The sequence below is a fragment of the Populus nigra genome, chromosome 8, assembly GCF_951802175.1.
Source record: "Populus nigra chromosome 8, ddPopNigr1.1, whole genome shotgun sequence".
Lineage (NCBI taxonomy): Eukaryota > Viridiplantae > Streptophyta > Magnoliopsida > Malpighiales > Salicaceae > Populus > Populus nigra.
Genome location: NC_084859.1, coordinates 19164512 through 19189122, shown reverse-complemented (window position 1 = coordinate 19189122; position 24611 = coordinate 19164512). Strand labels below are relative to the sequence as shown.

General features: G+C 33.6%; 4 protein-coding genes across 5 annotated transcripts; 2 read left to right on the top strand and 2 right to left on the bottom strand.

The window, feature by feature from the left end:
• The first annotated feature begins 1437 nt into the window (after nucleotides 1-1437).
• Nucleotides 1438-6670, top strand: LOC133701695 (uncharacterized). Its single transcript, XM_062125720.1, has 6 exons — nucleotides 1438-1703; nucleotides 1853-2074; nucleotides 2157-2330; nucleotides 2466-2572; nucleotides 4606-4931; nucleotides 5876-6670. The coding sequence occupies exons 1-6, from the start codon at nucleotides 1575-1577 to the stop codon at nucleotides 6457-6459; spliced, it is 1542 nt and encodes a 513-aa protein (XP_061981704.1). The 5' UTR covers nucleotides 1438-1574; the 3' UTR covers nucleotides 6460-6670.
• A 774-nt stretch (nucleotides 6671-7444) lies between these two features.
• Nucleotides 7445-10126, bottom strand: LOC133701874 (protein HEADING DATE REPRESSOR 1-like). 2 transcript variants are annotated; one of them, XM_062126026.1, is made up of 3 exons: nucleotides 9842-10126; nucleotides 7973-8320; nucleotides 7445-7888 (listed from the first exon to the last, which is right to left on the bottom strand). In XM_062126026.1, the coding sequence occupies exons 1-3, from the start codon at nucleotides 9896-9898 to the stop codon at nucleotides 7670-7672; spliced, it is 624 nt and encodes a 207-aa protein (XP_061982010.1). In that variant the 5' UTR covers nucleotides 9899-10126; the 3' UTR covers nucleotides 7445-7669. The 2 variants fall into 2 exon arrangements, with proteins under 2 accessions (XP_061982010.1, XP_061982009.1); XM_062126025.1 differs by having other exon boundaries at nucleotides 7973-8298; nucleotides 9842-10125.
• Nucleotides 10127-16766: 6640 nt separating this feature from the next.
• On the top strand, nucleotides 16767-17808 carry LOC133701883 (RING-H2 finger protein ATL33-like). The gene has a single exon (XM_062126047.1). It carries the CDS (start codon nucleotides 16905-16907, stop codon nucleotides 17490-17492), a length of 588 nt encoding a protein of 195 aa, XP_061982031.1. The 5' UTR covers nucleotides 16767-16904; the 3' UTR covers nucleotides 17493-17808.
• Nucleotides 17809-17983: 175 nt separating this feature from the next.
• LOC133701882 (uncharacterized) lies at nucleotides 17984-22683 on the bottom strand. The gene is made up of 8 exons (XM_062126046.1): nucleotides 22309-22683; nucleotides 22157-22222; nucleotides 21931-21973; nucleotides 21530-21584; nucleotides 21062-21110; nucleotides 20505-20572; nucleotides 19991-20099; nucleotides 17984-18382 (listed from the first exon to the last, which is right to left on the bottom strand). Exons 1-8 carry the CDS (start codon nucleotides 22486-22488, stop codon nucleotides 18269-18271), a joined length of 684 nt encoding a protein of 227 aa, XP_061982030.1. The 5' UTR covers nucleotides 22489-22683; the 3' UTR covers nucleotides 17984-18268.
• Between the last annotated feature and the right edge of the window lie 1928 nt (nucleotides 22684-24611).

Below are 24611 nucleotides of genomic sequence, written 5' to 3'. Positions count from 1 at the left end.
TGTCATGTTATGTTTTTTTTTTAAATTTTATTTTTTTTATTTTTAATTATTTTTATATATTGATGTTAAAAATAAATTTTAAAAAATATAAAAAATATTTTTTAAATATATTTTCAAACAAAAAATATTTTAAAAAGTAACTAAATAGTATCTAAACCAACTAGATTAGATTAATATAATTAGTGTAAAACAATACTTTTATTATATTAAGAGATGCTTCAACTGCTAATTAACACTACACGAAGGATGAAAAGATACCATTTAAAGATACGAGTTAATTCCATACTATACATTCCATATTCATTTATATTAATTCATCTTTTATATATTTAATTACTTAATTAAAGTTAGAAGTCACATTAAGTTCATAACTATTAATCATATTTAAGACATGATGGCTATTTGAAATATACAAGTTGTTGTTTAATAAAAATTAATTATTTAAAAATCACTTTCTTATAAATGCATCTTGACTTTTTCTATATATATATATATATATATATATATATATATAAACCCATCGTCTCATCATTTCAGCAACAACAAAATCTTTTTGTTAAAAAAAATCATAGGAGGAGTTTGAATTCTATTTTGTGCTCAAAGAAATTCAAGAGAAATCCAAAGAAATTCACGAGAAATATAAAATCAAATAATTGTATTCATAGATTTGAATTTGATAATAGAAAGATGAAAAGGAGTAGTCAACAAAGGTGGCAAATCCAACTTGGATATTCTTATCCACAACGCGTCCCTCTCATTTTCATATAAAGAAAATATACTTACGTGTCCTCCAACTCCACCAGATTCTTCCACGTTTCACGCCCACCCAATCACATCCCTTCCTCTTCCAGGATGACTCGCAAAACGACAAGAGATACTCAAGCTGAAGGTTCATGAACCGGGTCCCACTCTCTATCCGAAAACCAAAAAATGCTGCGCACGTGTTTGTCACGCGATAGAGACACCACCGCATCACGCCATCTCCACCCTCCTAAACGATTCTAATGACTTAACCACCCTCCGTGGACACAGGTGATTATAGCTATTAAACTAGGCATGTCTCCACAAATTAATTTGATTTATCGATTCAAAACTTGATTTTAACTTGGATTTTATTTTAAATTATTTTTAAATTAATAAACTCGAGTAAATCAATAGGTTGAATTATGATACGGTCGACTTGACAGAACTACCATGCCCATCACCCCTCCCTTGAAGGGTATAGTGGTCAACTTACAAGTCATCTGGTTCCCATTTAATTAAATATGAGCCGTTGACAGCCGTGAGTTAACCCATCAGTTCAGTAACGTGAAATCTAAACAGGGTCATACCGGTGGGGACTACCATGCCCTCCACCTCTCATTTAAAGGGTATAGTGGTCAACTCACAAGTTTCCTGGTTCCCATTTGTTTGAATATAATACGGAAGGCGAAAGAATTCTGTTGTTTCGGCTGAGAGAGAGAGTTGTGGAGAAATAAAAGAGAGAGCTTTTGATAATTAAGACTGCCAGTTGAAGGAGGATTCTGAGCTAGAACCGAGTTAACTCACTAAGATAAAATAAAGGTAGGTTTCAGATGGTTCAGTTAATGAGTTCTTTAGGCGAAAAAACAGCAGTTGTGAAGCTGGAAGCAGCTGAGGATTCTTTAGAGGATCAACTCAGCCCACTTTTTAAACGTTCAAAGCTTGACCACCCTTCTTCACAGGTTCCCTTTCTTTTCTCTCCTTTCTTCACCTTCTCAGTAACCATACAGAACTATATTTCGTGTCTTTTCTTTCCGTGTCTTTGTTTGAGTTTCTATTGTTCGATTTAAATATGGGGTTTTGATTTCTTGATTCATTTATCTGATGGCAGGTGATGAATCCAGATGGTGTAGCTTTCAATCCACTTGGAGAGCCAAGCCCGATTGGTTTGACACTGAAAAAGAGCCCGTCTTTTCTGGATTTGATTCAAATGAAGTTATCTCAACAAAACACTAGTAATACTATGTTGTCAAAGAAGCCTGGTTCCGTTGCAGCCGATAAGCTTAAAGCTTCGAACTTTCCTGCTTCATTTCTAAAAATAGGGAATTGGGAGGTATGCCATTTGATTTCTTTTTTACTTTTATTTGAGTAATTAGTGTTTTTGAATTCTGATTATTTTTTTCCTGATGACTTAGTATAAGTCAAGGTATGAAGGGGATTTGGTGGCAAAGTGTTACTTTGCTAAGCATAAACTTGTTTGGGAAGTGCTTGATGGTGGGCTTAAGAATAAGATTGAAATTCAGTGGTCAGATATTGTGGCAATCAAGGCAAATTTTCCTGATGATGGGCCTGAAACCTTGGATGTAGTGGTATTTTACTTTCTTTCTCTTGATTACAATCATATGCCTGTATAATACATGTCCCTCTTTATTGTCTCTGACGCGCGCGTGCATTTAATCTTAATAATGATAGTGGTGATGGAGGGTTGTATGTGTTTGGTGCAGCTGGCTAGACAGCCCCTTTTCTTTAGAGAGACAAATCCACAACCTAGGAAGCATACTTTGTGGCAGGCAACATCAGATTTTACTGGTGGACAAGCAAGCATACACAGGTACTGATACAATTTTTAAGCTTCTATTAATTCGAGGGGAACTTGTACATGTTATTGCCTCGCTGTTGAAATATCTGGCGATCACAATATTGGTGACTTTTATTATACCATCAAGTGTCTGATATTCTTTTCCCTTTTATCTTTCATCGGAAAACATGAGCTTATACAAATGAACAAGCTGGGTGAAGACAGGAAGGGAAGCATGGTGGAAATAAATATCTTTCATATAATATATTATTCTTAGAGAGAGGAAGTCTTATGGACTTGGACTTTAATACAATACTTGAACACATATATTTATACCAGTCCAGGATAATTTAAGAGACTTAAAAGGATAAACATATCTTTAATAATTGTAATGCACCTAGGAGAGTTAAAAAACACTTTGACTTCAAAATTAATTCCACACTCCCCCTTAATTTTGAAAGTCTCAAAACTCTTAAAATTTGGAATGTGTTGGAGGATCGATCATCTTTCCATGCTTGCTGCACCTTTCTTATTTCTTGCTATCATAGACATCCCGCTTTGTCACACTGTTAAACTACAATACATTTAGAACTGTATGCACCCTTTCAACTTTCCTCCCTGTCTTCGAATTGTACTCACGCACCATGACACTTGTTTGAGTTTTTGTAGAATTCAAAATCAATTTCTCCTGCAGCAATCACAAATGCTGCTTCACTTCGTTTGAAATCTTCATGTTTCTTTCATCCACATCAGGTATGGCAGTGTGATAGATTGCCAACAAGCGGAAATAATTTTCAATGGTGTGAGCTTGGGGTTCACAAACCCAGTTCCCATCCATAATCCTTTCATCTTTAAAATCAAAGCCTTTAATGCGCGGTTTTGTAGTGTGTAAGAATCCTTGCTCTGGTCCCAACCATTCACACTTTCACCTTCTCTCATAGCCATTCCCCCCTCAGTGGACATAGTCTTCTCCCTAGCCTTCTCAGCCTTTGATTTGTGTGTGTTTTCCATTATAACTCTCTCTTTAGCAACTTTGGTGTTGATTTGAAAAAGAAAAACAACAAATTATTGAGTTGTTGCTGTAGAGCTCACATGAAGAATTTGTTACTGCTGAACTTATGTATTTGCTTAAACATGGCTCATCTAAGCTAATTTTCTTGTCTAGTTGCTGCCACCACATTCTTCATCATGGTTCCTGGCCGTATCCCTTTCTTCTTTTTAAGGAAGAGCTCTCTCTTCTTTTCATCATGTATGATTCTTATTGTATCCAGCCAGCTCTTGTGCAAGAAGTTGTTAACTTGCCTCTCTTGGCTTCTTCTATCGTTCTCTTGACACCATATCCCAATTCTCTTGTTGGGCTTTATCATCTTGCACCTTCATTTTTTATACATTTTAGCAATCTTATGGGAGATGCTCAATCAGGCCTGCAAATGATTAGGTTTGAAAATGAGTTGAGTTTGTTTCTATGTTTTAGCAAATCTTATGGGAGATGCTTCAAATTTTCATCATTTTACTGAATAGAAAAGGATGAGCTGATCTTGGTCCAGGCTATTGGAAATATTGCATCATGTCAGGTTATCAAGTCTGAAGTATTGATGGGTGCAACTAGTAAATTGGATTTATCTGTTACATTTTGGATGGTTTTTTAGTGTTTTATGATGATCTGAAGTCCAATTTGATGACATTGCATCTTGTCTATGAGATCAGTGGGTTTTTATAATTTTCCATCGAACCTCTGTTATTTACTCTCCCGTGTTGGTTAAAGTAGACTCTTGTTCCTGTCTGATGTGGACAGATCACCCTTTTTGTTCAAGATTTCTGATTTTCTGTAATCATTACAAGTGGTCTTTCCCTCTGTACACACTACATGGCTATGCCTTGACCATGAAGCGCCCCTTTCTTACTTGCCATATTGGCTGGATTTCAACAAAAGCTTTATTACGTCATTGCTGAGAAGTTCATTTTGTTCATGATGTATAGCAGATGCTATTAACAATTGATTCCTTCAGTTTTTGCTCTTTTATTTTATTTGAACTGCAATGCTGATTTTCTTACTTCTTACACAGGCAGCATTTTCTACATTGCCAGCAAGGCTTCATGGGAAAGCATTTTGAAAAGCTTGTTCAATGTGATCCTCGTCTAAACTTTCTTAGTCAACAGCAAGAAATTATATTAGAATCTCCATACTTTGAGCAAAGAGTTTCTGCATTCAGTGACTTGCATGAATCTGGCAAAGGGCTTGATTCTGAAGTTGAGGACAAGACCACTGTTTTTTCTCTGCGGGAAGCAGGACAACCATCTGGAGTTCTATCTTCCTTGAATAATGAATGTCAAGGCTTCCTGTGTCCAACTCCTGAAAATATCTCCCATGAAACTTCTTCAACTAGCTTCGGTAAGATTATAATCCTAAAACTGAATATATTGATGAAAATGATGATACAAAGTTATGGTAAAAACATGCCTGCATATTATATCTACACCCTCTGCCATTGTCATCTTGGATAATTAACCTCATATTTTTATGAGGTCTGAGCTGCACTATGCTCGTAACTGTTCTTAATGTTAAAAACCCTTTTCTTTACCTATATATTTTCTTTAGAAGCAATCAGACATATCTGATCTACTGTAATATATCTTTGTTTTTTACAATAAATGTTGGATTGCAATCGCCTATATGTCTGTTGCAGTTAATATTAACAGAGACCGCTAACTGATTCCCTTACGGTGGTGTATTGATAATCATGAGGAACCAGAGTTACCTCAGTCAATAGTTCAGAATGCGGACTAGTTGGGAATGAACTCTGTGATTACATGAAGCCATAGCTAAAATACTCTGAAGAAACTGCAAAAGTGCTTTTGCTATATGGCTGCTAAAATTAGTAACTTGTGGGATGAAGGTTCCAAATAATCAGTCAATATAACTATATATGATCTAGCTCTTACAGAGACTTGGAGTCATTCGTATGTCAAACTAAAATGAATTCTCCACAAAAACTGTGGTTTCTCTGAATATGAAATGGAGAACTCCTTCGGCAGTAAGGGAACTGCATACAGTGTCATATTAGCACAGGCATGTAAGCTCCCGAGTTGATTTTTTTGTTAAGCCTAGTTCATATTAAGCATCTTTGACATTTTCAAGAACCATCTGTTAGTCTTGTTTGACTGCTTATGTCAAATCCTTCTTTTCTTAAAGCTGTAATACCTTCATGGTTACCATTTTTAAGGTCCATATCTGGAATGGTGGTTTGAAATTTGTTCATTCTCTTGTGAATTTATTTGCATGTTTTAATTTTTTATCTTGCCTTCTGTAATCATTTTCATCTCTCTTATTTCTAGGAATGGAGACCCATGTATTTGAAGAAATCAGGAGCAACAGAACAGGGGAACAGAAGTTGCCGAGCAACTGGGATCAAATTAAAGTGCCTGGACTTCATCCATCCATGTCAATGAGCGATCTAGTGAACCATATTGGACATTGCATTTCAGAACAGATGACCTCTGGCAACTCTATCCTCTGTGGTGGTGACATAAAGAGCAGTGACATTCTGGATGAAATTACCCAATACTTGCTTGGAGACTCTCAAGTTACATCAGCCTCGGATGAGCAATCCCTCATGACAAGGGTCAATTCTCTTTGCAGCCTACTGCAGAAGGATCCTGGAACAGCCTGGGACTTGCAGGGGAAGCGTCGTGACAATCTAGATATGGATCATGGTGGGAGAGTAGACGAAACTAATTCAGTTAGTGCATCAGAATGTCAAAGCAAACTTGCCGAGGATTTTCCTGCACCTGAGGGAGAAGCTAGTAACGTTACCTGCTGCAAGCAAGCACCAGCCATGACAAGGAAGGACTCAGTTGGAGAACTGATGCTTAATCTTCCAAGGATTGCCTCTTTACCACATTTTTTGTTCAATGTATAGGAAGATTGTGGTAATCAAGCAGTATAGGGATATAATTTACCTCTTTCAACTTGTACAGCAGTTTGGGGGTTCAGAGATGGATATTGATGAAGAATCCTCCCATGTTCATATGGGGTTACTGGTGACCATAGTGTTTGAACTGTAGTGTTTTCTTTGTACGGTCTTTTGCAATCCTAACGGTTTATATAAAGCTAGTTGTTATTAGTTTCTAGTGGATCACAGCCTTGTGTAATCCAAACAGTTCACATGGAATGTGGTGTTGCAGTGTTAAACAGTAAATCATTTTCTATGAACCTTGTCCATGACAAGGGCTACATCCTTCAAAGAGGATAGAAATTTTTTGGCACGTCTTTCTGATATTTCGAAGAAATATATCTGACGCCCACTGAACCTTGTCCATGACAAGGGCTACTTCCTTCAAAGAAGATAGAAATTTTTTGGCATGTCTTTTTGATTTTTTGATGAAATATATCTAATGTCTTGTTAGAGAATAATATAAATCATATCTTGGAACCTCACCTAACGGCTTAAACTATTAGATTGAGATGGTTCTTGACATGGTATCAAGGAACCATCTCAACCTAATAGCTTAAGCTGTTAGGTGAGGTTCAGGATATGATTTATATTATTTTCTAACACACCCCCTCAAGTGAAAACCCTTTGGACTTGAAACTTGCACAGGCTCACATTACCTTGTGCTTAATTTTTATCAAATAAATAAGGATAGTGAGATTCGAACTCGTGACCGCTTGATCATCAAGGCTCTGATACCATGTCAAGGAACCATCTCAACCTAATAATTTAAGCTACTAGGTGAGGTCCTAGAATATTATTTATATTATTTTCTAACACGGCCACTACAGTGCAGCAAGCCATTTACTGGAAATCATGAGGCAAGAATATGCCACATGAAATCACTGGGCAACATAAGGCAGAAGAATCTGTAGCCGCATTATCGAATCTAAACATTGCTAGCCAAGGCACATGAACAAATTACCAGAAGCATATATACATTTACAAGACAGGAAGGAGACAACCACAAACAACAAGAAGCGTGCACAAGGTGCTACCAGTTCCAGCATATAAGGTAACAAATACCGCAAAGAAATATGTGGACAAAAAACGTGTAAGTATGCATGTATAAATTCTTCTAACTTTCCAAACAAGCCTACAAAAAGAAAAAATAAACGATCAAAGTTCAAACAACTATTTAAGGTCCATCAGGGTCGTCGTCCCCCACATCTTCGTCGCCCAATTGTTCATTTTCCTGAAGCAAGTTCATCAGCATTGATATCTGGTCTTGCAGCATAGCATTCTCTCTCTCTACCTCGGTGCGTTTACTTTTTTCTTGCAGAAGTTGGAGTTGGAGATGTTCTAGACACCGTGCATCTTCTTCCAACTGCTCATTTAGGCCATCAATTTCTCGGTCCTGCAAAAATCATTCAATGATGATTCATTCCGCACATGCAGTCAAGGTGATTTGTAAGGGATGTTAGGCTTATGAAACTAATACCTTTCTATTCATTTCCTGCACGGCAATCCTCCTCATACTCTCAACAACATCTACATTAACAAGCTTTCGCTTCTTTCCAATCAGCCAGCCCTTGGGATAGCTCGCAGCATCAAAATCCGGTGGAGGGAGTAGGGATTCTGCAGGTAGCCTTTTGCCGTTGATATTTGTTACAGGTTCCAATGGTTCAAAGAGGGCCTTTCGACGCTCAGAAAGCTCTGAAGCTGGATTCGGGTCCTCCATCTTTTCATCAGTGGAAGATTCTTCCTGTTTGTTGGGTGTTTCATTAACAGTGTTCTCCGTTACCTTGTCTAAATTCCTCCCGCTAGCTGTTGGAAAGAAGTTACCATTCTAGTTCCAAACAATTTTAGAGGCGTGGCAGATCTATATCATGCATACCATAGCACTAAAAAATAGAACAAGTCACATATATGCTACTGATATCGACAGTGTTATGCATTTGAGCTTGAAGGAGAACTGTAAACAATGAACGATTATGCTATTATGTAGAATGAATACAGAAAACTGTAATACGTGTGACTTAATCATTCATGATGGCACTTATCATGCATTTTTCTGTGCTCTTTGGGAGCTTAGGCAACCATAATAGACATGTCTGAAACTGACAATCCACACACTTGGCTCTTTCAGAACAAACTTATACCAAGCTTAAGTTACTTGATGACTACAATTTGCTAATTACTGATCTATCTGCAAAGAACTCAATTGATAATCTTTCTGAATGACAATAACATTGCCACTTTGTCCAGAAAATTATTACTCTTTTCTTCCTAGAGGTTAGGTGATGAAAAGAGAAAACATCAGTATCTCCTAAACCAAGTCACCCAGTTTTTCCGTCTTTCAAGGTTAAGAAGCATAATTTCAGTTAACAAAATACCATTTACTATTGTATAAATCACAGATCCATCAACCAAAAATGTTAGGCGAAGCTGTCTTTATCACAATTCATATTAATCTATAAAGGATGTCCCCCGTTAGATGAAGTTGGTAGTAATAAACCGAAAACGTTGCAAGATGGCCACTTTTGCCCTACCAAAAATTAATAGCAAATTTCCTAAGTTCAAAATAAGGCTAGGAGAGGTAGGCCTTGGATCAGGTGAGTAAAGAAATTGACTCTAATTATAAAATCTACAAACCAAAATGTTCCAGAAAAAGTATATCCGAGTGTTTTTCAATATATTAAAATAATAATTTTAAACTAAAAAAAAATGGCCGTTACCAAATGCTACTATACAAGACACCATCCTTGATAATTGGGGATGATTGGTGTTTTCTTGTAAGAAATAACAAAAGGAAAAGTAACTAAAAAGGATAATAATTATAATAATAATAAGAAGAAGAAGAAGAAGAAGAAAGAGAGAGTGTGTGATTTACACCAAACTGATGAATTAACGTACCACCAAAGAAAACAAGTCGTGACCAAAAAAGAAAGAAAGAAAAAAGCAACAAGTTATAATAAACTATTCTTTCTCTAATTAACTAACAAATGTTAAAGCTATCATCTTTGCCTCTCTCTACTGTATGGAGAGAGGAGGTTATGGTTAATAATTGATCATTAAAGGATTTGTTCTTGTTATCACGAGGAATGTAAGAATTAAGCTCCTAAATGTCTGAAAAATGAAGTCTTTGACACAGATCTTTCAAGAGCATGCAACAAGAACTAGAATTTGTGACTAACATCATATTTCAAGATATGGGTTTGGTAGACATGTTCGTAAAACATACAAACATATAAAAACGACTGAATTCAAACACACCTTCTGTCTAGTTCTCTCTTGTTATCCCAGAAAGCAAACAGAAAGAAGAAAAAGGTCATAAGGAAGAAGAAGAAGAAAGATTATTTGGTACTACCTGATCTCTTTCTAGATTTCCAAAAGACCCTAGTTGAAGAGACTGGACAGAAGCCATTCAAAGGTTCTGCTTCAACCATCTTCATATCCTTGATATTATTATCGTCGTTCTCCTTTCCCATTAAAGAAGTTATGTCAACTTGCTAGAACATCAAGCTCTCTCTTTGCTTCTAGAGAGAGAGAGAGAGAGAGAGAGGAAGGGAGGGAGGGAGAGGTTTCTTTGGTATTGAAGATAGCAAGCTGTGTCTGTTTCAACCTTTTCTTTTCTTGTATTTTGTTTGCTGTCTTCAGTCTTCAATTACAAAGGAAAAATTGTAGATAAATGCTGCTGTTGTTATTTGATCTTCTGAATTTCTGGGGTAAACTATATGATAGTCCCCAAATATTTCATAATGTCTATTACAGTCCTTATAGTTTAATGACTTGTCAATTATCAATCTTTATCTCATAGTTTTTGAAAATTTTAAGTATAAATTTTGTGTTAAATAACTAATTACATCTAAATATGTGGACGATTTATGTTTTTTTCTCCTGGGTGTTTTAGGGATTCTAAGTATTTAAAGGTTGGTAGAAATTATAGGGATGATATTGAATAATTATTATCTACAAAGACCAGATCATAATATTGATTAATTTACAGGGATAAAAATATAGTTGACCCATTTTAGGGTCGTTACTGGTGACGGTAGCATCAAGGTGGGATGTCGTTGATATCTTGAACGGTGGGGATTTTAGCTCAAGGTCGAGGATTTTAAAGCCAACAGTGGGTCCCATGACCTCCGCTTTGTGTTGTGTGCATTCACCCATTTTCTATGTGTTTTTAATTTCATGCACGTGTTATCTTCTTTAGCTGGTTTTTATTTGCCTGGTTATATCATTTTATTGCCATTTGTTTGGTGTCTGTTTCCCCTCCCATTTTTATTATTTATTATAATTAGAATTATTAGAATTCATGATTTAAAGCTTAATTTAAATTTAAATTAGATTTAATATTGACTCGGATAAGTTTAACTGAAACAATAGTTTTTTTTTAAAAAAAAAAACACAATTACTAATATCTTTTTCGAGCTATATTCCATGTCAATTCTGACAGAGAGTGGGTGCAAATTATATTCTGCTTAGTGCTTTGATACCACGTGTTGTAAGAAAAGCATATATCCCATGATGCAATGGGGAATTTCTTACCGGGAGGTGGAGATTTCTTGAAATTTGGATGATCTGGGAGAGAGCAGATTCAGCTATCCACCAACTGAAACTTCACAGGGTAGTAAAGCAGCTCCTTTTACGTTTTCTCATGATTTTGACATCGTCTTCAAGTCTTGGTTTGGTTGGTGGGTTGGAGAATGTAGTAGGGCTTAGCCTTTTGGGCTCAACATGAGCCATGGGCAGCCTGGCCTGGGCTGGTGTTGAGGTTAGTCCAGTTTTGCGTGCTCGCCTCTGTCTTCATCGCAGAAGAAACTCTGTCCATGGAAAACAAGATTCTAATGGCATAGACAATGTGTATAATTAAATGGTGGCAAGTTTTTGGGTTGTGTAGAACGTGCTTGTTCTTGAAGGTGATGCAAGATGATGAAGCGTAGTATCAAGGTAACCTAAGGGCAAAAACCACGGATGTACTTGAAAATTACGAGACAACAATCCCAGGCAAACCCTCCATCCATCTACAGTTATATAACTCAAACCAGTTATAGCTCCCCCCTTAACTAGTTCGAGTTTAAAAAACAAATAGGTGGAAATTTAACCTAACCTGACGTGGTTAAAAAAATATAGGTTGATTCTTGATCCGAGATAAAACACAGTGAGAATCCAGCAAAAACCCATTAACTTTATTAAATCTTTTTTATCAAAATAATTTTGTTGTGTTGGTGTTTTGAGAAAACAATCAATCTAAGTTGACCCTTCACACCTGAAAACCAAGCCTCGCCCACAGTTGACCACCAAACAGAGCTTTATGCACCCCTTCTCTAGAAACTCAAAAGGACAAAAACAAGTTTAGTTATAAAACTAATGCGGACAAAGATTACAATAACTTGAAAAAAAGAATTTTTTTCAAAAAAAAGAATTTTTTTCAAACAAAAAAATATAATTCAATTTTTAGTCAATCAAATATTAAATGACAAATTAAATAAAAAGTGAAAAGAAAAAGAAACTCGACCTAAGTCAATCTGATTAGTATGATAGATATGTTGTTGAGGTAATAAAAAACAAGTTAATCTGGGTTAATCTATCAAACTTATAGCATAGGTTATAAAATTAAGATAACTCGATAAAAAATAAAAAATAAACAATGAAGCCTATTTTTTAAAAAAATAATGTTTAGCGATGAAATAAAAAAAAACAAAAAAAAATAAAAAGATGTAAATCCTTGTTAACTTTTCAAATTGAAAACTCGAATAATTGGACTAAAAGCATCATACATGGAAAAATAGTAAAGCCCAATCTCAGCAGATTAAATGATGGATAATAAAATAAAAAAATTAATTATATAAAAGGATCCAAAACAAAAAATAGCAACTAAAAACATAGTAATTAAAATTAAAATAACAAATAAATTAGAGAACAACTATAAATTTTTTGTTAAATGGTGAAATTGAAAAAAACCACTTTAAAAAAATTAAAAAAATAAAGATCAAATTAAAAAAATATAATGATAAAATTAAAAACAAAAAAAGATTATACAAAAAATCAAGAAAAAAAATAAAAACAAAGTTAGAAAAAAAAGTATCACAAATTAAAATTACACTGTCAACAATCCATCCTATCACGCGCCACCTTTATAAAAAAAAAAGACATCATAACGATTATAACGATTCCAATGATATAAAAAAAGAACATTTTACTATATTTCAAACCCAAAGAATTTTTTTTTTTAAAAAAAAAACATTCTTAATCATCAAGACAACCCCTTAAAATTATTCAATAACAAACATTCTTAATCATCAAGACAACCCCTTAAAATTATTCAATGACATATATATGATACTTAACACGGAAATACTTTTAGAGCTAAAGCCCAATCACTAAACGTTACAGAACGAAGCCATATTCTGCTATTAACCTGGCAAGCGAGCAAGCAAACCATTCTTTCATTCAAAACGTAATTAAGTATAGATTAAGGAGAAACTATATATATATATATATATATATATATATATATATATATATATATATATATATATATATATATATATATATAGGCTAGGAGTAGAAATGAGAATTGCCAAGCTTAAACATAAAACCAGCACCTAGACATGAACCTTGGAAACAGTTGAATTTATATAGGCTAGGAGTAGAAATGAGATTTGTCAAGCTTAAACTACTAGCTAGGCTAGGTATCTATCGCCTTGGAGGTGACTTTGGATGCATAAATTGGATAGCAGGAGTCGCTGGCTCTGGAGGATATAGCTCGCCTGCTCGACTGCTGGTGTAGGCCTCCAAAAATTTGCTGCGATCATGGATGTGCATGCACCCATCATTGCATGGCCTGGCCTCTTGGTGATGGCCCAGGCTTTGGAGGTGACCTCAGGGTCCCCTCATGACTAGTCATGATCTCGGCTGGTGGCTGCAAAACCAACCTCTCATATAATGGCAGCTTGTAAATTCCTTGGATTTTGTGGAAGATAGCTTGAGATTCAAGTCGAGGGGTACTGCGCTTCTCCGCATCTCTAATTTTAAATGGAATGATAGAAATTAAAAAAATAATGATATTATTTTAACTTTTCAATGATAGAAATTAAAAAAACAATGATTTTTTTTTTTAATTTTAGCTGAAGTAGGTAAATGTGGAAATGAAGCCTCCATTTTACACTCTAATTTGATAATTAGAAGGGGTAAATATGACAGTTGAAGCAGGTAAATGAGGCAATGAAACTTCCATTTTTCACTCTAATTGTTTTTTACAAAGAGGTAAGGAGAGATATTTTTTATTATTATTTTGGGATAAAATAAATAAAGACAACATAAACAAAAACATGTGGTTGAAGACAAAAAAATAAAGATATAAAATAAGTTTACAATTAAGATAATTTTAAAATAAATTTTTATAATTTCAGAACAGAATATATCTTTTTTATATATATTATTTTTGTCTCTTTTATTTGAAAGTGGGAATAAAATCTTAATTAATTTTATACAAACCTACAGTACTTCCTTGCACTCGGTTTCCTTGTTCTTTAATCCATCGAAGCACAGCCTTTTGGTCTAAAGGAGTGACCGACAGAGGTCACTCTGCAGCATCCAATTTCATATTGTTTTGGTCATTCTCAATACTTTTGCTTGGAAGTGTAAGTTAGTTGATGCGTGCGTTCTCTCGTCAAAGTCGTCGTCCCACTTGAAAAAAGAAAACGCATATTTACACTGAATGCTAATCCCTTTACATCAAATGTCATTTTTAAGCTGTTTCCTATCAATTCTTGTGAATCAGACAAATTAATATAGTCTAGCCTCGAAATTTCCATGCATCTTCGTTACTTAATTAGTTAATGACGTGTGGGATGGTGCTGGAAATTTGCTGAGTGGATAATATAAATAATTTATTAAAATCTTATCTAACAGTTTATATTCGAAGCTCAGCTACTGTGTTTTTGATGAGTTTTCGACAGAGGCCCGCTGTGATATCAGAAGTTATTGACCATGGGAGATGACAGAGCTGCAGTGGTTTGGGGCAGGTGGGAGAACTAACAACTTAAGCTGGGGCTGACTGTATCTAATCCACAACGAAGGTGTTTTGGTGATCTCCTGTAAAATGCAACTGTAATTGTAATTAATGAAGTTCTTTTCATTCTCCAGGCAACCCTAATTAGCATGAAATGGGACCTTTTCTCTTACAACTTGATTATACCAACTCAAAAACTAAGATTAACAAGAACAATCATCTTGCATAAAAAGCATTTAACACCAGGTCTAAATAGAATACCAGCAAAATGATTGAGAAGTGGATGGGAAATGAAGGCATCTACCCGTTTTTTAATCAGGTTTGGGGATATACATAACTTTGAGGGGGGTAATGTTGAGTTAATTATAATTTAAATTTGATTTAGGAGTATTGGAATACTGCAATGATGTCACAAAGCTCGGATCTTAATGATACATGAAAAAATATTTAATATTTAATATTTGTTGGTAATAAAGCTGTGTAGGTCCAAGCCAGAACCCATATCAAAGATTATCAATTAGGGTTGTTGTTTGTTAACATGAGACAAGCAGAATTCTAGGTGGGTGATAAACTAATGATTTGATCTGTGATAAATCAAATGCAGTGGTGCAAGAATGATGAATGACTTGGATTTTTGTTACCATGATTACTTTAATTACCCAAGCAATCATCTTTATTAGTAAAGTTTTTCACAGAAATTTACCTTTTCCTCTCTCTTTTTTTCAATTTTTAGTTATTTATACTTTTGAATTTTGAGAATTTTCTTAAACTAAATCTATTGACGTTTATCAATTTTATTAAGTAAATAATTCGTGTTATGATATTAAATATCTTTATTTATATTTATTTTTTATTAATTATTTTTTTATTTATTATTAATAATATTTTTTCTCATTTAATTACATAATGGTTTGTTGTTTATTTAATTAAACGGATACATAAATTTTTATATTTATATTTTTAATATTTTATATAAAAAAACATGTTGAGAAATTTTACATGTTTAATTTTTTTCTTTTTATTTTGGTTCTTTTTTTTTCAATTTTTTTCATTAATTTCTTTTTAAAAATAATTTTTAAATTTGTGCTTTAATTAATACATATTCTCTATTATTTTTTGGTTCTTTAGCCGTTTTAAATGGCATTTGTTTTTAATTATATTAGGTATGTTTAATTATATATATATATATATATATATAGATTAAATGTTTTTTTATATTTTTAATATGTGTTTATTCAATAAATTTTATGTGTGTGTCGATTTTTATTACAAATTAATTTAATAAATAAATTCATTAAACACAACCAAATAAATAAACTATTTTTTAACTTTTGAATAAATGTTTTTTTCTCATGTTATTGCAATCTCTTTATATATATATATATATATATATATATATATATATATATATATATATATATATATATATATTCTTGTTTGCTTTTTTTTTCTAATATGATTTAAATAAAACTAGCTTATTTAATTGATCAGGATTATAAACCGAGTTATTAAATTTATTTTTTTAACAAAATGCTTATAACATCTTAATATTTTATTGAAAAATGTACGAACTCATAGTGTAATGCAAGCACAATTTAATCAACTTTATTTAACATGTAAGACCACGAATTAATCATAAATCAGACACAATCTTAATAGAAGGGTCATATTAATATATTTCTTTAGTAGAGTGACCATATAAAATAAGAAAAGAAAATAATGATCGATATTTTAATTTTTTTTTTTAAAGTATTTTTTGTTTATAAATATATTAAAATAATATAATTTTTTTATTTTTAAAATTTATTTTTAACATCAACATATCAAAATAATTTAAAAAAATAATAAAAACAATAATTTAAAGGAAAAAAAAAACAGCATGAAAACATAAACAAACAGTGGCTACAGGAATCTAGAATAAAGGGACTAATAAATATTATCTAGCTAGAAATGATGCGGGGACCATTTGTCAAAGAAAAGTCGACGCGTGTAGAATCTTCATTCTTACATGAAGACACAAATCCCTTTGTCAATTATTGCTCCTGCTCCAGCCATCGCGAGACCCGGCCCGGAAACTCAGAATTATTGGATTAATTCACGGATACCTGAATTATTTATTTTTATTAAAAAGACATTATTTAAAAAGATATTAATTAACCCAATTAAATTTGACTGGGCTAAATAAAATTTACCATGCTAATATTTAGTTAAAATTAGATTTTAAAGAATCCACCGCCAGTTTAGGAAGCATGTAAGTTACTCGTAGATCCCAGCTTCTCAGAATAAAGAAAAAGGTAAACAAGACAAAACAACTCCACCATCTGAAGTCATAATAATAAGCTAACAAAAACCCTACAGCTATTTCCATCCTTTCATTGGAGTAATAGTTATCAATCGTCACTGTCATCACATGGAGCATCCACCTACCATCTTCATGGTACCTGAACCCCCACCTTTCCCTGCACCGCCAAGGAGTGTAGATTTAGCCCCTCTTGAATTCATTCTTGCATTCATAGCTGTTATCGCCGTTCCCGCTCTGATCTACACCTTTTTCTTCTCTATCAAGTGCCCTCCTGGCCCCTTCAGGAGGAGGAGGCGTCACCGAAGCAGCAGCTCCATCATCTCTGAAACCCTTTCTGTCTCTGAAATTGTTGATAACGACGACTTAAACGGTACAACGAGCGGTGATCAGAAAGAGCGGGTTTCAGATGTTAAGTTCCAGAAAGACACGCATGTGAAGGATGTTGGAAGTGAATGTCCAGTTTGTTTGTCTGTGTTTTCTGATGGGGAAGCAGTGAAGCAACTAAGTGTGTGCAAGCACTCCTTTCATGCTCCTTGTATTGATATGTGGCTCAGTTCTAACTCAAATTGTCCTGTCTGTCGGGCTTCTACTGCCCCTCCTGCCAAGCATCCTGGTAAGAATCCCTCCTCTTCAACATCTAGAAATAATGTTGACGATCTCCAGCAAGGATTGCCGGATGCGGCGAGTTTGGTTTGAGTACAAGATCTGGCATCTCATTGGCTTTTGCTTTCCTATATTGTAGAGTGAGCTATTATCCTACTTTACAGCCTAAAATCCAATGTCATTTTTTTCTCTTTTTTTTTTTAATTGACAAATCAATAGGAGAAATTTGTCTGCATTTTTTTTTTATTGTCTTGGCAAGCTTTAGCTCCAAAATTCTCCTTGCTGAATTGTTGCTTAATCATGTTGGGAAGATGATTTGCAAAATGGTGAGGGTGGCTGTGATCTAATTGAGAGTAATACAGACGGCATAGATGATGAATAAGAAATTTACTATGGTACTTGTTCAAAATTTACCTGGATACAATCATTACAGAAGGCCAACACAGCAATATTTTGGCATCATTTTTGCCTTTCCACAAAAGCAAAGTTTGCCTATCTTGTTATTTTTTGCTATGATGATAAAATAACAAAACTTGATGAATTTAGTAAATCTTTGATGCACGCATGAATAAAGTGCGCATTGATGCCTAAAACTTGATTTCATACAGCTTAAATATAAGGAAACATATAATTCTCCTTTGGTTGTCGTGAAAAGTGAATTTTCATGATAAAACCAATATAAAAAATGATTGATGTTATACATGCTGAATACTCGTCCAGAAAACCAAAGAAGAAGCCTGGCTGATTGTATCCATCAAAAAAAAAAAAAAGGTATTTCAGTGGCGATCTTCAACATGTATGTCAGCAATCTCCAAAACGGCATGCTTGTTCCTACAGCTAGGTAAAGGTAAATAATCTTTCTTAGCATGTTAGTCTTCTTTAAGTCGTTGCCGTCTCCCATTTGCAAGAACAAAACCAGAACTTGCTAGCATTCCAACCAAATATCCAGTCATGGCTCCATAGGTCACACATATCGGCCATTCCTGTAAATCATAAATAATGAACATCAAGCCTCAAAAGAATCATATAGGAAGATGATATGACGAGGAAACAAGTAAAAGTCAGCTGGACTCCAGGGATGCCTGAAGTGAGAAGCAGAAATATACAGTAAGGAAATTCCCCTGCAAAATCATCCTGGATCAGAGTCATATACCGTAGCAATATGAAACTAGAGTTCAGTCTAAAGTGGGTTCCTGAGCGACGCATTTGCTAGAACCCAAAATACATAGCAAAGCTAGACTACGTATATCAGATGATGATATTAATCTCTGGTTAGGAGTGTCGAAGAGAAATCAACTCAAAACAGTTAAGAACAAAAAATCGTTGACTGACTTGAAGAAAATTCAAGTTGAAACTAGAAAAATAGGTTTAGGGTGATAAACCAACACTGGAAGAGTTTGTTTCGTAACTAGCAAGTTAGTTAAAGTCAGTTACATATAACAGAAAGTTAGTTATACAGTTATGTTAGTTATACAGTTATGTTAGTTAAGCCAGCTGTACTGGCAGTTAACCTCTTCTTGTTATAACCGTTCCTCCTTGTAACGTACTCTCCAAGGATTGTATATATATGTGGTTATCTCTGATCTTAGTAATTAGAGAAACAGAGATTAACATTTTCTCAAATTCTATCTTAGGGTCTGTACAGAACCTCAAATCTATAACGATTGATAATGACAAAAAACATGTCGGAAAAATAAGCTAGACAGCCCAATTTATACTAGTTTTAGGTCTAAATCTTAATCTTTATAGAAAAATGATTCCTTGTTGAAAGTTATATAGCTAATATAGATTCCAACTAGCATTAGGATTCCTAAACTATAAGAAAGGTTAAAAAACAATGGAAAAATATTCAATAATCCAAAAGCTCCTATGTCACTAAGGAATCCCCTGATAATGCACCGAGTTTATTTTGTATCCTGAAGTGAAACAAGTTTCTTGCTGTATCTTAACTGTTGTGGGGCTTTAATTTATCTGAACACCTGTATGTTTCCTTACTTAAGCGGTCAAGTCCTCGACCTTGCTTTGTCTAAAAATGTACTGAGACCAATGCTTCCCTTGATTCCAAATAAGATTAAGCATCAAGCTCCAATAACCTCAAGTTCATCATTCTCAGCAAGTTGAACTCATGTGTGCTTATAGCTTATGAAACTAACGTTGTAGAGCCATTCATCACTTTACTCCCTCCCCACCTAAGACCTATAAAACTTCCGCACTCTGTTATTGTAAAACAGAAGGGGTTCAACGCTCACAGAGTGAAAGTAGGAACAAGGTTCAGAAAGTGATTCCTAATAAGCTACACAGATAAGAATTGGTTTATCACCCAAGCAAGAGGCAGTATAAAGTGGGCCATCCCATGCCAGCCCATAATAGTCACTTTCAAAAGAGTGTCAAAGCAATTATGGAAATCTTGATATACAGATGGGTAATAAACAACCCACGATAACACCCTAGAGGATACATAATAACCTCTCTATGGATAAATAGTGTTCATTTGGAAGAAAATGACCAATATCTTTGCTCAAACATGCAGCAGTTTCCAAAAGTGTAACGGGCAAAATCAAATAGTACAGGAACTGAAGGAAGAACAGTACCTGCCATGGCCTTTCCCAGTCCAGTGGCATAGGCCAAGCTCCAAACCAGCCTCCAATAACAGCCCCATGTGCTGGTATGCAGATCATATATTCCAATGGTTCATTTGGCCTAAGAGTGGGGGGAAAGAATTCAACATTGATGCAAACAAATTTGTACGAAAGCCAACCAGTTTTCTTCTTGTGTCATGCTTTTAACTTCTCAGACTTGATTTTTAGAAAATTCCAGTCAGTTTGCCTTGCTGATAAACTTAGCAGACAAAACATAAGCTATTGATGGGCTCTCCCCCATTTCAATTCAAATATTGTACATATACCATGTCTAATCCCACCAAAAAGTTAAGGCTTGCATGTACCCAAACTGTGGTTCCCTTTGAACTGGAAAGAAATCCGAGGTTCAAAGCAATGGAACAATTAAATTATTTCGTGGGGATAAAAGAGATGCTCAAAAAGAGCATTTGCTGTACACTAGAAGTCTAAACTTGGACTAAAAGGCAACTAATGTTGGAAACCTTACTTTGTCTGTGCAAATATCCGTTGCCAATATGTCCATGATGAACCAAATACTGAAGCAGCAGGTGCAACCTACCAAAAGATATAAAGGCAATCATTAGACTTCCCCTACTAAGGTAGCATTTGGGATTATAGCGGCAGTTACTTTTCAAAGTGTTTTTCACCTGGAAATGCATCAAAATAATGTTTTTTTTATTTTTTTAAATTCATTTTTGACACCAGCAAAATGATTCAAAATCATTAAAAAAAATCAATTTGAAGCAAAAAAAAAAAGAACTTCAAAAATTTTCAAAAGCACTTTTTAAACACAAAAACAAAAGCAAGTGCAATAAGCACAGTGGGGGGAAATAAATTTGCAGACTTGAGACCCATTCACTGAATAAGAGAAAGTTTGGAATGAAATATAAAAAATCATGATACATTCATCTGGAGAGCGCAAAATTAACAATAATGAGAATTAAATAGAACTGAAAAGATGAGATACGAATAATGTAGATTCAAATTTGATTCATCAAACATTAAGAATTATGCTAGGCAAGTTCAATAACAACAAATACTTACTGTGAATGATGACATAAGAAGAGACCAGTTTATGGTCTTTGGCAAGTACCTGTCCTCAAATACCAAAAAAGCAAATCAAACATGCACTTCAGATGAAGTTGAATTCAAAAAACCAAAGGAAAAGATGCAGTCTGAACAGCATCGTGATAATGAAAAATATTCATGAATCATGTTTATAATTCCTCTCTTCATAATTCTGAAACCGTAAGTCAATAACTAGAGTTGGGCAGCCATCAACAGTTATTGAAGTTCAACATCAAAACTTGGTTCAAACAAAATAGAACTTCACAAGGGACAATGAGGGGGGGAAAGGAGTTAAGAATCTGATAGTGAGAAAAGGTTTTCATAGGGACTACAGCCTTAACAGTATTACAAAGAATCTATCTCTTGCAACCTCACCTCAACTATGAATTCTAATTTCAAAATTTTCTCAAAATATTCAAAACTGTCAACAAGGAGCACACATACTGGATACCAACGGGTGCACCCAAAGCAATGGCTCCAAGTGCATTCACAAGAGCGCCTACAAAGTAAAAGATACAAGGGAATATGTTAAGTTGACATAATGCATATAGAGAAACTAACAATAATAGCCAGAAACTAAATTCAGCAGCAGCATAATTTCACTTACAAGATTTTGAACTACATTCCAAAATCAAATCGTTTACTTCTATTCATTTCAAACCTCAATAAAGTCTTGATTGAAACCTTGACTTCTTGTTGAGTAGGTTTACCAAGGTGACATATTTACATGCAAAATAAATAGCAGAGATATTCTAATATATTCAAAGCATACATTTTTTTATTCTGTATCATAAAACTAAAATACCAAGAAAAAATAAAAAAACTAAGCAAAGCTCAATACTGACCAACAGGAAGTGCCAATATTCCCCGTACTACAGCTTTCAAGTACTGCAAAATTCACAAAGATTCAAAAAAAGACAGATTAACTAAAGCAGGAAAACAAATCCAACAAAGGGCTTGTTTGGTTTCCAAGAAAATGAGGGGAAAAAAAAAACCTTAACTTTTCCACATTTCCAAGAAAGCAAGAAAAACCCAAGAATACATAAAGAGCAAAGAATGACAAGGTAATACCGAGCATTGTTGCGGATCAATTCGAAAGCGGCTGTAAATAAGTATGACAATTGCACTCTCTACAATCTAAAAAAATAAACAAAAAAAGATACCAATTAATAATTTAGAACAATAACTTCAAAATCAACGAGAGAGTGGTTTTTGAACTGTACCCAGATGAGACGGAGGGTAATTGAAGGATGGGAGACGAGATTGATGGAGTAGAAATTGTGGGCTACCCATAATGATATTGCTAAGCCAAGTCCAGATATCAGATGGATAAGAAACGCTTGTGGAGCTGATATTGATTTGGAGAGATTCTCCTTCTCCTCCTTTTTTGATTGGTCTGCCATTGATGACTATCCGCCAAAATTCATTAAGCTAACACCAAAATTCAATCTGATTATGGATTTCTACAGTTGAGGTTTGAGCTTTGCTTCCGACGGGAAGGAGACGATGGTGCTGAGAAGAAGTGACGAAGAGACGAGCGGAGGAAGGAAGAATAGGAGCTAGTGAGAAACGGTACGGTATACTAATTTTTGTACTCATTGATTTATTCCACTTCACATTTTTCATGTTTTTATTTTATTTATTTTATTTTCTTTCACTTTTTTTCACTCAATTCCTCATGCATGTTATAATATTTTTAAAAACACTTGAAGACCTAAATAAAATCTAAAACAAATAATCAAAATATAGGTGATTTAGTGGTTAGGGATGAGTAATAGATTAACTTATTGTTTAGGGCAGGCATTGAAGTCAATCTAGAACCACATTCCCAACATATGAATAAAGAATAAAAAAGATTTTAATGTAATTTGCCATTCCTAAAAACACAAAAAAAATATGAAAATTGAAAGAAAAATATAAAGAACAAAGGGGCGGCTAGAACATCTCCTGTTTTATTAATAATTTACTGATAATTATTCTATTTTAAAATCTTATTTTGGTTATTTATTGACATTATAAAGTGCTAAACATCGCTAAATAATCTTTAAAAAATATTTATTGCAATACCATAAACTCACGCAAAAGTATGAACACGAATAAAAGGAAAAATTATCTCGTAAATTACTGGGAAATGGCCATGGGGTCACTGCACAACAGCTCAATGTGCCTTCAATGAGGCTTATTAGAAGCCAGGAAATTTGTGAACACCAATAGCATTGAACGATTCTACAAAAATTACTCGACTTAATTAACTTGCTAAAGGTGTTGATTAAATTAAATTATTAAAAAAAAAAACTACTCGAGAAGGAGGTTTTATTGTATCTCCAGATACAAATTATTACTTTTTTTTTTTTTTGATCGACCTGCTCTTGGCCTATAAAACCTTTAAATTGATATTAAGAGCAATATGATTTTTCCATCATCATATAATTATTTTTAACAATTTGTGGATAAATAGGTTAGTAATCTTTTGTTTATAGTAAAACTACAAATTTAATCCTAAAATAAAAAATTAAAATACTTTTTAATAAAGGATGTTATGGTTTTTTTTAGTTTTTTTAAATAATAAAATTATTTTGTTGTCTTTAGAGAAATCAACATAACTATCTCACAAGGATTTTCTTTCTTTCTTTTTACATTGGTTTTATTATTATTGTGGAAGTTACTCAAGAGCATTATTGTATTTGACCATATAATAAATATTATTACAAAAACATTTCAATGTCTTTTTAGTGTTTGAAAGGTCTCAACGCTCCATTAGTGATGGGGAGGCGCGTGCACCAAAGACACCTCTACTTTGACGCTAACAACAATGTTTTTTTTCCTCTCCTCCTTGAATTCCATGCTAGACCCTTTAAAATTTCAGATCATCCCTTTCAATTCTTTTCCTTCACATTTAGCCATGTCCTTTTGATTATTATTTTTTTATTTTAAATAATCTATAAAACTATAAATTTTTTTCAATCTCACCCCCTTTTATTTTTTATTTTTTTGAATTTTTTTCTTATTATTTTAATTACTATTTTTTTTTGTTTGAGATTATTTTTTTAGTTTTGTTTTAGAATTTCATGCTCTATGAATTTTTTTTCTATCAAATTTGATATTCATTCTTTCTTTCTTTTTGCAGTTTTTTTTTTTGCTTTTACAAGTTTTTTAAATTGATTTTTTTTTATGATTTTATCCTTTAAAGTTAAATTGATTGGGAATTAAACTTCTTTTTAACCCGTGATCAAGGATTTCATAATTTGCGAGTTTTAGAGACTAGACCAAGTTTAGAAGATCCGCCCATGTTTGCTTTTTTTTTTTAAGCTGATGTTTTTTTTTTCTTATTCTTTCTTTTAAAGTTTTGATTTGTTATTTTTTATGGTTAGCTTTTTATACGATTAGTCTCGGATTTATGACCAAAGTTATTAATTTCAAAGGTTAATGCAAGTTGAATTTGTTTTTTTTTTTTGTCTTTTAAAAAAAATATTTATTTATATTTCATCCTTCAATATTTGATGTATTGAAAATTGATCTTTATGTT

Excerpts from the sequence above, each read along its gene's own strand:
- LOC133701882 (XM_062126046.1), bottom strand. The coding sequence starts at position 22,488 with ATGGCAGACCAATCAAAAAAGGAGGAGAAGGAGAATCTCTCCAAATCA. Across the intron at positions 22,223-22,308 it reads TTACCCTCCGTCTCATCTGG|ATTGTAGAGAGTGCAATTGT; the intron begins GTACAGTTCAAA and ends TTATTTTTTTAG. Across the intron at positions 21,111-21,529 it reads GGTGCACCCGTTGGTATCCA|GTACTTGCCAAAGACCATAA; the intron begins GTATGTGTGCTC and ends ATTTGAGGACAG.
- LOC133701883 (XM_062126047.1), top strand. The coding sequence starts at position 16,905 with ATGGAGCATCCACCTACCATCTTCATGGTACCTGAACCCCCACCTTTC.
- LOC133701695 (XM_062125720.1), top strand. The coding sequence starts at position 1,575 with ATGGTTCAGTTAATGAGTTCTTTAGGCGAAAAAACAGCAGTTGTGAAG. Across the intron at positions 1,704-1,852 it reads TTGACCACCCTTCTTCACAG|GTGATGAATCCAGATGGTGT; the intron begins GTTCCCTTTCTT and ends ATCTGATGGCAG. Across the intron at positions 2,331-2,465 it reads CTGAAACCTTGGATGTAGTG|CTGGCTAGACAGCCCCTTTT; the intron begins GTATTTTACTTT and ends TGTTTGGTGCAG.
- LOC133701874 (XM_062126025.1), bottom strand. The coding sequence starts at position 9,962 with ATGGGAAAGGAGAACGACGATAATAATATCAAGGATATGAAGATGGTT. Across the intron at positions 8,299-9,841 it reads GAAATCTAGAAAGAGATCAG|CTAGCGGGAGGAATTTAGAC; the intron begins GTAGTACCAAAT and ends TCTTTCCAACAG. Across the intron at positions 7,889-7,972 it reads TGCAGGAAATGAATAGAAAG|GACCGAGAAATTGATGGCCT; the intron begins GTATTAGTTTCA and ends TGATTTTTGCAG.